The sequence below is a fragment of the Xyrauchen texanus genome, chromosome 36 (genome assembly GCF_025860055.1).
Source record: "Xyrauchen texanus isolate HMW12.3.18 chromosome 36, RBS_HiC_50CHRs, whole genome shotgun sequence".
NCBI lineage: Eukaryota > Metazoa > Chordata > Actinopteri > Cypriniformes > Catostomidae > Xyrauchen > Xyrauchen texanus.
This window is the reverse complement of record NC_068311.1, coordinates 34,669,099-34,681,243: the sequence shown is the minus strand read 5'-3', so window position 1 is coordinate 34,681,243 and position 12,145 is coordinate 34,669,099. Positions and strand designations below refer to the sequence as shown.

At 38.9% G+C, this 12,145-nt stretch overlaps 1 protein-coding gene across 1 annotated transcript; it reads right to left on the bottom strand.

Annotated features, from left to right (window-relative positions):
- Nucleotides 1-10,265: 10,265 nt before the first annotated feature.
- Nucleotides 10,266-11,675, bottom strand: LOC127629723 (zinc finger BED domain-containing protein 4-like). The gene is made up of 3 exons (XM_052106940.1): nt 11,636-11,675; nt 10,319-11,231; nt 10,266-10,269 (listed from the first exon to the last, which is right to left on the bottom strand). Exons 2-3 carry the CDS (start codon nt 11,194-11,196, stop codon nt 10,266-10,268), a joined length of 882 nt encoding a protein of 293 aa, XP_051962900.1. The 5' UTR covers nt 11,197-11,231; nt 11,636-11,675.
- Nucleotides 11,676-12,145: the final 470 nt, after the last annotated feature.

Genomic DNA, 12,145 nt, shown 5'->3' with positions numbered 1-12,145 from the left:
GGTTCAAAATCCTTGAAGATTATTTCAGGATGTCCAACAGGGTAACTTTTTCGAGCCTGACAGTAAGGATAAAGACTCGTGAAATCAACATATCTGATCTTCTAATTTTCTGTAGTTTTCTGGTACAACTAGTAAGCGTTTGTACGCCCACCAAAGAGTGCATCACGCGGTTTCAGTCTCTCAGGTGCCGAATAAGTGGCCATAAACGCAATTACATTAGGGTCAGTTTGCTTAAGATTCTTCCATACACACACTCATACATCACTTCAACCTCTAAACAGTATGCGTTCTGCAAACTGTCAATCTTTTCATTAAACTGCCTCCTGAGCACTCCAAAAGGAATGTTTGACAGGGGGTTTGCATAGTCAGGTCTGTAACAACACTCGTGACCATGGTGAAAACAGCCAGCAAATTCTAGAGCTTTTCGTACACCATCTTTTTCGTACCCTCCAAATTTCACTTCACCGTGATTTAGGGCATGGTGGATGTCTACGTCGCGGGTTTTTTTCACATACTCAAGCCATTCAATAGAGATGTTAGATAATGTCTTATACTGATTGACGTATGCATTATTATGCATCAGAGCTAGTGTATTTCTAGAGAGAAATTGCGTCTTGAAAGTACCCATACAGCAACTAGCAAGAGTCACGTAGCTGAAAGGATCTACCTGTGTGCATCGCAGGAATTCATCTCTAAATTGAATGCATGCTTCTCGTAATAAAGTGACATCATTCATGCAATGGATGCCAATCTCTTTTCTGAAATCAAAGAATTTACCATCGACTGTTTCGTTCCACCGATCAAATTTTGCCCTGGTACTATCTGTCATGGTGTTGTACCTGTAGTAGTTTTTCGCAGGGTATGGACCTATATAAGTCTGATTTTCCGGTCTGTTGAAATAGTGAGGAAAGAAGCTTTTTTCTTTATTTTGCAAATTTAACGCAGAAGACGTCTTAGAGCCATTTGGAGGAATGAGAAAGAATCAATAAAACGTTGCCTAAAAGTCTCATCATACATGAAAATGGTTCTTCATCCTTGCATTACTATGTTAAGTTTGAGTCCTGCATTGCAAAAATACTCCAGAATTAAAAAGTTGTCAAACCCGCTTGCATTGTGGGCAATCAAAGTGTAATTTTTGTATCTCTGCTGTCTAAACCTAAAAACAAGTTGTCTCACACACCCCTCACATCCAAATTCAAATGTCTCACCATCAAAAGTCATGGCGCAAACATAATTAGCAACATGCTTTCCATCATCACATAGTGTTTCAAAATCATAGAAAATGTAGCGCTCTGTATAGTCCTTGGGTATGGTAGGCTGTATGAAACACTGGTGTTGACCTCCGTGGCTTACATCATCCCCGCAATGCAAACACTTATCATTTGGACAGTGATGAGGTTTGGGTTTTTTGGCAGTGTGGTAACGTTTACCTCATTTACGACAATATTTTGTATTATCGCAAGGAGAATCTACCACAATCATCGTTCGTAGGTGGTACTATTTTATGAGCATTAAAACAGTAGCTAGATCTGCAATAACGCAAGCAGTCCGGACAGTGTATTATGCTTTTAGGCTGCTTGTAGCACTCACTATCATTGCAAACAGAGCACACATATTTACAATCATGATTCTGTCTGCTCGTATAACCTGTGTAACAGAATTCACACACACATGCAGACATTACATGATTCTTTATCATGTAATAATGAGAATCATGAATGTAAAGTGTCCTGCAAAGAATCATGAATGTTCAAATTTCGCAATGTCTCCTAGACTTATTTTGTCCTGAGGTGTGAAACCGCCAGCAGTCTGAATGGTCTCACCCCATCTTTCTAAGTTGTCATGTGAAATCTGCGGGTCGAGAAAATATGCAAGGCATATTGAAAGCACAGGTTGTTTTGACGTGTTGACAGGACAGAATAAATGCATTCATTTTCTTCTAATTACATCATCATGTGCTATATCAACCAGCTTCCTACGAGCGCCACCGTTCTTACTTCTGGCTATGGATGCGTGTAACTGCAAACTGTTATTATATTTTTGGATCATGACTTCTAATCTTTTGCATACATTAGAGAGCGAGGGGTCTGATATTTGTGTCTCTGCATCGGTTAGATCTTGTATTGTCAAGCTGTGTGATGATGGTACTAGCGAATGATTTAACATTTTGCAGTCTTTATCACTATTCGAATAATTTACACATCATCTCTGCGTTTGAATAATAGACTCTAATCTAGCATTTAAATCTAAATAGGTAGGGCCTAAAACATCCAACTGTTGATCAATTACGATTTGTAGCTGTTCAATATTTGACAAATGATCGTATCTAGTTCTTGCAGAAGGATTTTGTTAAAAGTCTGGTTGACAATCTTGCCGTTCATCGTCTGAACGTAATCTTTTACCAGCCATATTTGAAATCTTTTTTTTTTTCAATTCAGCTTTATACTCCACTGATTATACACCAACTACACAATTCTACTTTATGAAAAAACAATCACAGATCAACTAAATAAGCCAAAACAACACCCTTTTAACTCCAATCAATCATAAACACATTTAGTTATTTTCTACCATCTATGACAGCATTATTGATGTTAGATAAAAGTGTTACCATTAATTGACGCTCTCTGTATCCATCCTGGAGCACACGGTCATATTTATTTAATACTTCACGATTGGCACCAACCCGATCAAGAATAATCCTTATAAAACTCCCTTGATCTTCTGAGTTTGTCATAACAGTGTGGAAACAGTCACAAAGGCGTTTGACATTATCTGAAATGATGTCCAGCTTCTCGTCCACCTTTCTATTCTGTTCACACAGTTCCATCAACAATTCATGGGAAAAGTTGATTGTTGATTTGATGCTAGATTTTCATCCGCTTCAATCGGTGTCTCTTCCACGCACCTTTGATTATTCGTATCGCCATCCGTACATTCCAATTCTGTATTAATATCCGAAATCACATCCCCTGCATCGTTTAGCAGCAGCTCCTCATCTGACACCGCAGGCCCAGCGGGTGATGATACAGCATTATCGGTATTGTCTGAAACGATGGGCTGGCTGAAGGCATCCCAATCCCTCACGAAAGCCTCATTATCGAAGATAGCTGTGGGATTTTCATCAATCTGCTAACTGGTAGTGTACAGATCTATATAAAGAATGAGAATAGAATATGTGTATTAGCGAGGGATTACAATGTTTCTTAATTTACCAATGTTAGCATGAAATCATACTCACCAACTGACTCGTTTAACACTGAATGTATTTGATTGTTTTTCCATTCTCCTGATAAACGCCCCTGTTTGTTTTCTCCAAAATAGCCTCTCGTACTGTTTCCAGCCACAGGGGATACAACATGTAATCAGGGACTTTGTGAATTCCTCGGGATAGGAATACCTTCCTTGTTGCGTCTCCGTGAACTGAGCGACAGTGAGGCCTTTGTTTCGGGTGTAACAAATCCCGGTTGTGAGACAAGCGGTGACAAGTCAACATTTGAAATATCTACAAACACAGAAATTACAATTTTGTTTTATCAATATTGCATAATCGAGATGGACCGCAAATAATGTATAGATACCTTGCAGTGCACATCTGTTGACAGATTTGCACTGACCCGTTGTTTTATTAATTAACGGTTCAGTCACTGAAAATAAAAAGAATATAGTCACATAATATCTAAACTCTTCTAATATATAAACACATGAAAAAAAAATCTTTACGTAAACTTACACAGTTGAGCAATGCGATCCAGGTTTTCATATTCGTCTATGTTCTGAATTACGTGCATACAAAAAGTTTAAAATTCTGTTAAACATCAGTTACAAAATGTAAGTTTTAACCTGTAAAGCACAAGCAACACACTTCTGAAAATAAATGCCATTTTAAATTAGAATAAATGTGTTGAACCGCCTCAGATTTCTCAGACCTTTAAATCTGAGGCCATGGTTCTCCGCAGGAAACCGATGGAGTGCGTACTCCAGATAGGGAATGAGGTTTTGCCCCAAGTGAAGGAGTTCAAGTACCTCGGGGTCTTGTTCACGAGTGAGGGGACAATGGAGCGGGAGGTTGGCCAGAGAATGGGGGCTGCGGGGGCGGTATTGCACTCGCTCTATCGTACCATTGTCATGAAAAGAGAGCTGAGCTGAAAGGCAAAGCTCTCGATCTACCGGTCAATTTTCGTTCCTACCCTCACCTATGGTCATGATGGCTGGGTCATGACCGAAAGAACTAGGTCGCGAGTACAAGCGGCCGAAATGGGCTTCCTCAGAAGGGTGGCGGGCTTCTCCCTTAAAGATAGAGTGAGGAGCTCAGTCATCCGTGAGGAGCTCTGAGTAGAGCCGCTGCTCCTTTGTGTTGAAAGGAGTCAGTTGAGGTGGTTTGGGCATCTGGTAAGGATGCCCCCTGGCCGCCTCCCTAGGGAGGTGTTTCAGGCACGTCCAGCTGGGAGGAGGCCTCGGGGAAGACCCAGGATTAGGTGGAGAGATTACATCACCACACTGGCCTGGAAATGCCTTGGGGTCCCCCAGTCAGAGCTGGTTAATGTGGCTCGGGATAGGGAAGTTTGGGGCCCCCTGCTGGAGCAGCTGACCCCGCGACCCGACTTCGGATAAGCAGTTGAAGATGGATGGATGGATGGATGAACCGCTGTCCTCTCCTACATGCAGTACAAACATTAAATTATGCATCGTGACAGACTCAAAATGACTTATCAGTTTAAACGCATTTTATTCATGTCTCTTTTATATAATTCTCAAAAGAAAGATGTCCTTCCCTTAGACTAGACAACAATTGGTCTCATTTTGCTTTCCATATATTTAGCAACTGCAAGTCTGTCTGTCTTGTGATTTTAACTCAGTAGCTGTTTTTTTTAATTAGACTATTATTGATTGTTTTTGGTTTATTTTTAGTAGACGAATGGATATTTATTAACCCGATATGCAGTACAAAACATTAATTGAGTTAACGAATTCTTGCATGTAAATTTTGTTAAACTCTTAGAACTGAATAAAGGAACATTGGTATATTTGATAGTTATATGCTTGAATAATTGCCTTAACAGTTTAAAAACAATTCCTAAGAGAGGTGACATTTTTAAAGCCAGGAATATATATATATAAAAAAAACTGCCTGTAATGGTTTAAACTATGTACAGGTGACAGCTTCTGTTTACTAATTACTTAAAAAGACACACATGTTTCCGCTGCAAAGTATTTGACAGAAATAATTTCCCCATGGGAAAACTGACATCCTCCGGATCGACATCTTAAAGGCTGTATCGTGTCGTGACAAGCTCTCACGATCTCACCACCAGGGGGAGTGCTAAATATCCTGTCTCCCGTATCTAACAGTGATCAGACGCCGTCTTCTGTTTAAATAATTACTTTAAAAAACACACATGAATATACACGATTCCCATCGGGTCATCACATTACGTGTCGTGACACAATCCCAAAAAAATGACTTAACAGTTTAAACACATTTTCTGTTTAAATGATTACTTGGAAAAAACACACATACTACCTAAGAGGAAATGCTGATGTGAAATTGGCAGAGGGTTTACGCTCCACCCACTGGAGGGTCTTGTCAACATCTTATGCCATTTATTGTTTTGGAATCCTTTGTGAAATGACTGAACTGAGAATGTATGTGTTGTTACATTTTATAATATATACTATTTCATTTAAAATTTAAGACATTTTGTTAGAGCTACAGCTAAATGAAATATTGTTTAGTAAAAATAACCCTACCAAAGATTACATTTTGTTAATCTTGAAGTGCCTTTTGTGTTTTGACAATCTGAACATTTGGTTTAAATACGTTTTAGTCTCTGGTATAAGTAAAATAACACTTTGTTAACTGTTTATTAATTATTTTAAAGTGAACATCTGAATGAAATTGCTCCATCAATATCCTCCGTTTAGAAACACATTTCACCGCTTTGTTAAAGATATTTTGTTAGAGCTACAGCTAAATGAAATATTGTGTTTGAGTAAAATAAACCCTGTTTGTTAACTAATGTCATACAATATCCACTGTTTTAAAATGCATTTAACCACTAGTAAAAGTAAAAAAGTTAATCCTTATACCAAGTTTTTCACCAAGCATTGCACCCCATTAAAGACGCATCATTTAAACATTTTAAACCTAATAACCACTTTTTATGTTCTACAATAATAATAAAAATTAAATGACCCCACACCCATTACTTTTTATCATTGTTTTTGAAAAAACATCTCACTGAATACATCACTGAATTATTTAATCAATCTCTATTTTATAGTCTGAGTTGAGAGAAAACAATTCTTATAACATTATTTTTGTCATCTCAGTTTTCCATTAAACATTGTACATCATTAAAGATTAATATTTTGTCTACTCTCTCTTTTTTTTTTTTTTTCTTTTTTTTTTTAATACCCAGATGGGCTCGGCTACAGCATGGGATATCAGAACAGCTAACAAAAAACTTCTTACTACTTCCTGTACAGAACAGCTGACCAAATAATTCATATCACATCCTGTACAACTGCCGGAGGTAGGGTGGGGGGACAGGAAGCAAAGGTCAAAGGTACACCAATTATGTCGTCAATCGTAACCATCAATCATTTTTGTCAAAAGGTATATAATATTTACTACTACCATGTGAACATTCTCAATAACTTCATGCACCAATCAGCTGTGAGCTCAAGGCTACAGAGCAAGTGGTTCAATAGAATTTATTTTCAATCGAAATTCAGTGTGTCAATACACAATTGCTTATTGTCATGCATTATTACTAGTAGTAAATATGATATATGTTGTGACATGATTTATGACCTAATACATTTGACCTTTTTGATACCTGCCCTCCCCTCCCTCCTGGCAGTTGTGCAGGCTGTGGTATGACGTGTTTGGTCAGCTGTTCTGATATCCCCGCTCTGTAGCCAAGACCATCTGTGTATATAAAAGGGTTTAGATCTGTTCATTGCAGGTATTCAGCAAGTATTTTGTGATTTCCACTTGAGAAATGGCATCCCCCAGAAGTCCTAAAAACCCATTGGTAAATGATGTAGAAACGATTGCTAAGTTATGTTGGGCTCCGAGGAGATGTTATGGTCCATGCATAACCAAGTCTCTCCATGAACCATTAGAAAATCTGAAATACGAATTTCATCTAGACAACGCACAGTTGTGTGTGTACGACTTTGACAGAACATCTCGTTCTGTTAAGTTATTCAACATGGGGGCTACAACGGATGAAGACCGTTGTTTGTATTTCACGGAAAAGGACTGGGATGTATTTTACAATTGTGTTTGGAAGGACCTGAATGATTCTGGAGATGACCCATTATTCTTTCGGTTCAACATTACAATTTCCAAGAAACCATGTGTTTGGTAACCACACTATCAAGAGGGTTGATGACCATATCTACATACTTACCAGCGAGGACAAACTGGGTCTCAGTGACAGAGGGTGTCCTTTCCCAGAGACAGAGCACAATGAATGTTTCCACATGAAGTTTTTGTTTCAGTGGAAAGATGTTCCTATCCTGAATGATGTTTTTTCAAAGATAGACAAACTTTTTAAACGGAGTGATGCAGATGACCGATACAATAAAATTAAGGTCAGGTTGTTTGACCCCGAAAAGTGTGGGGGAGTTCGCAGGAGTGAGCGTGTAACACCATCCACCTTCTATAGACATTACAAGCTGGTGGTTTCAAACCAACATTCAAACCAACATGTCTCAAGACTTTACTACAGATCTTCCAGGGCCAGTCGCATCACCCGATGACACTGCTACTTCAGCAAGGGGTGACCCCCCTGTAGGGACTCCTGACATCGGACATTGGCTCGACAAGTTTTGCATGGAGCTTGGCTACAGCAATCTAACGTTCATTTCATCCCACGGATCAGGATGCCCGCTTCCGGATGCATCTGACACGGATGGCATTATTGGTGTGAAGGGGTTCAATTTCATTAAAGCAGTCATAGTAGTCATTCTGGATTATCTCCTCGACATAAAGTTAAGAGTTGTGCTACGGTTGTGAAGTGGATCACCCCAGTCAGATCCAGCACACGTGTTTGTTTGATCCTGACAAGTATTTCTTTTAACACAGGTTTAAACCGTTTACTGGAAATTTACTTCATAATGTGTGTAAATCAAGTCATCGGCCAGGCTTTAAAAAATTTGGGTTGACACGCATCCTCAGAGAATCCATGGAGTTGTCGTAGGCGTGTTGTGTGAACTAAGAGAGGAGCCGCACATTCTACAGAGACTGCGGGAAAATGGTGAATGATAGCTGTGAACAGGCTGTCAATGACTCTGTGGACGGGTGGAAAGTCTGTTCGGCTGGATCCTTGTTTTGACGCTAACAATGGGTAACTGCTGCGGAGCTACTGGCCTGATTACATTTATTCTGAGACATCGACTTTAATGATCTTATACAGCATATTGGTTATTTCACATTGATGACGAGCATTCTGGACAAAACAAGGTTGTAAATGAACCCTATATTAACAAACGGCTGATTTGTCTAAAAAAAAAAAAAACACTTGGACATATTAAGAGGTCTATCAAACAACTGGACTGAAATGATACAACTCTATGCCTGCCAGAATGATTCATCCTGTGTGTTGCTTAAAACCATTCTAAATGAATTGTTTGAATTTGATAATGTCTGTAAAATAGCCGATATAATATGCTTCTGTACATATGTAATGGATACGTGTGTAATATTATTGTCAAGAAACGAACAGAGTGATAGGCATATCTTTGAAAATGTTGATATTCTGGTTAATTACCTGATTGACAAAAATGCTTATATATGTGTTAATTTCCTACAATATCTCTACATTGGTGGATGTTGGTGTTTCTATTTTAACTATTTAAGCATGCATTGTGCTGTGTGATTTAGCCCTGATTAAAAATAAAAGGATGCTTTTATAGAATCACTGTTTCATTATTTACGTGGTGTCTGATCTGATAACATGACCGAGCAATTGCATAAGGTGTACTACACACCATCAAACCCCGGCTCTTAAGGGGGTGTGAGTAGATTAAAACGTGGTGTATTAGGGGAAAGTGGTGATTTGCTGAGTGATAAAGTAGTTTCAGACTGGCTAGCCAGTCAAGATGCTTATATGCTCCACAGACCACTACACCATCATTTTAAAAGGAATACGGTCATTGTTTATGGTATTGATACACCGTTTCAATAGAGATGGGCAGATCGAGGCTTCGTGAAGCAATGAAACAGTCGAAGCAAATGTGCCATTTTGTTTCAAGGCTTCGAATCAATCCGAAACCCGTCTCCACGGTGACACCTAGTGGTCACTTGCAGGTGTTGATCTGAAACAACCTTTACAAAGAGCTAATAAAAAAATGTGTTGTTTTTTTTTTTTTTTTATTGTATTTTTGTAATATATGAAGCTTGTAACCTGTAGTCTCTTCACATTGCATAATGTGATTTTGGTCATGAAAATGAATATTAATAAAAATAAATCAAGCCACAATGTCTCCCTTTCTTATAGATTTTTATTCAAAAATATTAATTTCTCTGCTGTTGAAGGACTCAGCCTACTTCTTTTTTACAGATAATTTCTCCAGCCTTTGAAAAATTCTCTCACAAGGGACACTTGTTGCTGGCATACAAAGATATTTTTTAGCTAGGACATACAAATGAGGAAAGATTACTGCTCTCTCTTTCCAGTAAGTTAGAGGATCATGAGTTCTGGGCAAAAACGCATCGCTGAGGTATTTTTTCACTTCCACTGTGGCATCAGCTGTAGGATTGTGTATCATCTGGGTCTCACGGATACGATTGTCAAAATGTTCCCATAAACTGTCTTGTGTTTCAACTGGTGTTGATGATGGGCCTGATGTTGACATTTGTGGTTCTGAATTAAAAGAAAACGGCAATTAGTAACAAATCATAAACTGACAACACATATGAAGTATAAATTTCATGAATCACATTACATAAGATAACATAGACTGAAACTCACCAGGAGTTGTGTTTGAACGCATCAGTGAAGCACACTCCAGTGTGATGTGCTTTTCAGCATCCAGGGCTTTGGCAGGATTTCCAAAAGCCACATTTTTAAACCTTGGGTCCAGCAGTGTAGCCAGTGCCAAGGCTCTAAAAGTCTCGTACCCTCCACATCTGGAGTGCAGACCTTCTTGTAGATGTGAGCCTATGAGCCAACACAAGAGAAAACCATATTAATTAAAATAATGACAACAATATGAGAGTTATGGCCAATTACACGTATGGTCATAGTGTCCTACCTAACTGTACAGTTGATTCCTGCGTTGCATTTCCTTTTTCTGTGCAAGCTTGTGCTGCAACATCCTGTACAATGGTATGAGCTTTGAAGCAGACACTCTCTGTTCCTCTGACATCTCTGTTGTTGCTAGTTTGAATGGTTGAAGAAGTGTCAATGACTGTTGAATAATGTCATACTCAAGACTTGTCAGGGGAGCAGTATCACTGTTTAAATTGGCAAGTGCAGCAGCCACTGGCTCACGTTGCTCATACAAGCGTTGTAGCATGTCGAATGTGCTGTTCCATCTCGTTTCAACCTCCTGTATCATTTTCAGACTTGGTCTGCCCATCAAGCTCTGCATCTCCACAAGCTTGTCCTTTGCTTTGCAGCTGGATCTGAACAACCCCACTATCTTTCTGGCTTTCTGGCGAATTTCATTGATGACTGGGGTTTGATCCAGGGCCTTTTTCACTATCAAATTCAAATTATGAGCAAAACATGGGACATGGCGAAGGTTGAGTAGCAGGGCACTTAGGATCATGTTGGATGCATTGTCAGTCACCATGCAGTGAACTTTGGAGGTTATTCCCCACTCAGCCATTAGCAAGGCTTTAGCCTCCATGAGATGCTGGGCTGTGTGGGTTTGGTAAAACCTCCTTACACCCAGTAAAACAGTTGCCATTGTTGCCTCTGGTGTTATGTAATGGCATGTTACACCAAGATATCCATCCATATTAATGGAAGACCACATGTCAGCCGTAAGGCTAACAAATTCCGCCTTTTGTAGGTCCTCCATTGTCTTCTCCTTGGTTGTGTTGTACCTTTCGCTGACCATTGTTTTAAGCACCTTCCGGGATGGGAGGACATAGCTTGGATCAAGCTTGTTCACAAAGGCCCTGAAACCCTCATCCTCCACGATGGTGAAGGGCTGCAGATCCTTCACCACCATGTTCAGAAGAGCCTCATCCAATTCCCTCTGTCTGCCTTTTAAAAGAGAAGATAAAACATACTTTCAGACAAATATATTGGAAAAATAGTAGCCTACCGTGAAAGTAGTCTACTGGTTCATTTGGAAACCTTCCTAAACAAAGTTATGTTATGAATATTTATGCTCAGTGTGCAGAGAAAGATAAAGTGCATTATAGAAATACAACAATTACAAAAAAACAAAATGATGTCTTGGCTGTAGATTGGGTACTCATATGTAGACATATAAAATGTATATTCACAAAGTATAATATTATATTGACAACATTTGTTTTTAAAGTGATTGGCAGTTGTGATTGGGATGTTAGGCATGTCTTAGTCCATGGCCTTTCTAAACAATGGCCCAACACTTAGTTATTATATTTCACTTATAATTAGCCTATATTTCAAACAATGCATACCTTGCTTAGATGGCCCAGCAGTGTCAGTAGCAGGCCTTGGTACAGGGGAACACTACCATCCTCTGCACCCTGCAGAATGGCAGGATGAATGCTCCTCAAATGAGCATCATGGATGATGTATTGTTGCAGTAGGCGAGCTGCCGATCACAATACACACATCTCACTTTATTTGGGGTTTCCAAATGGAAATGCTCCCACACCACAGATGTACGGCATCTCTTCTGTGGAGCCTCCATTTCTATCTATCTATCTATCTATCTATCTATCTATCTATCTATCTATCTATCTATCTATCTATCTATCTATCTATCTATCTATCTATCTATCTATCTATCTATCTATCTATCTATCTATCTATCTATCTATCTATCTATCTATCTATCTATCTATCTATCTATCTATCTATCTATCTATCTATCTATCTATCTATCTATCTATCTATCTATCTATCTATCTATCTATCTATCTATCTATCTATCTATCTATCTATCTATCTATCTATCTATCTAT

What these genes read in the sequence shown, in the direction of transcription:
- LOC127629723 (XM_052106940.1), bottom strand. Translation starts at nt 11,196, where the DNA reads ATGGTGGTGAAGGATCTGCAGCCCTTCACCATCGTGGAGGATGAGGGT.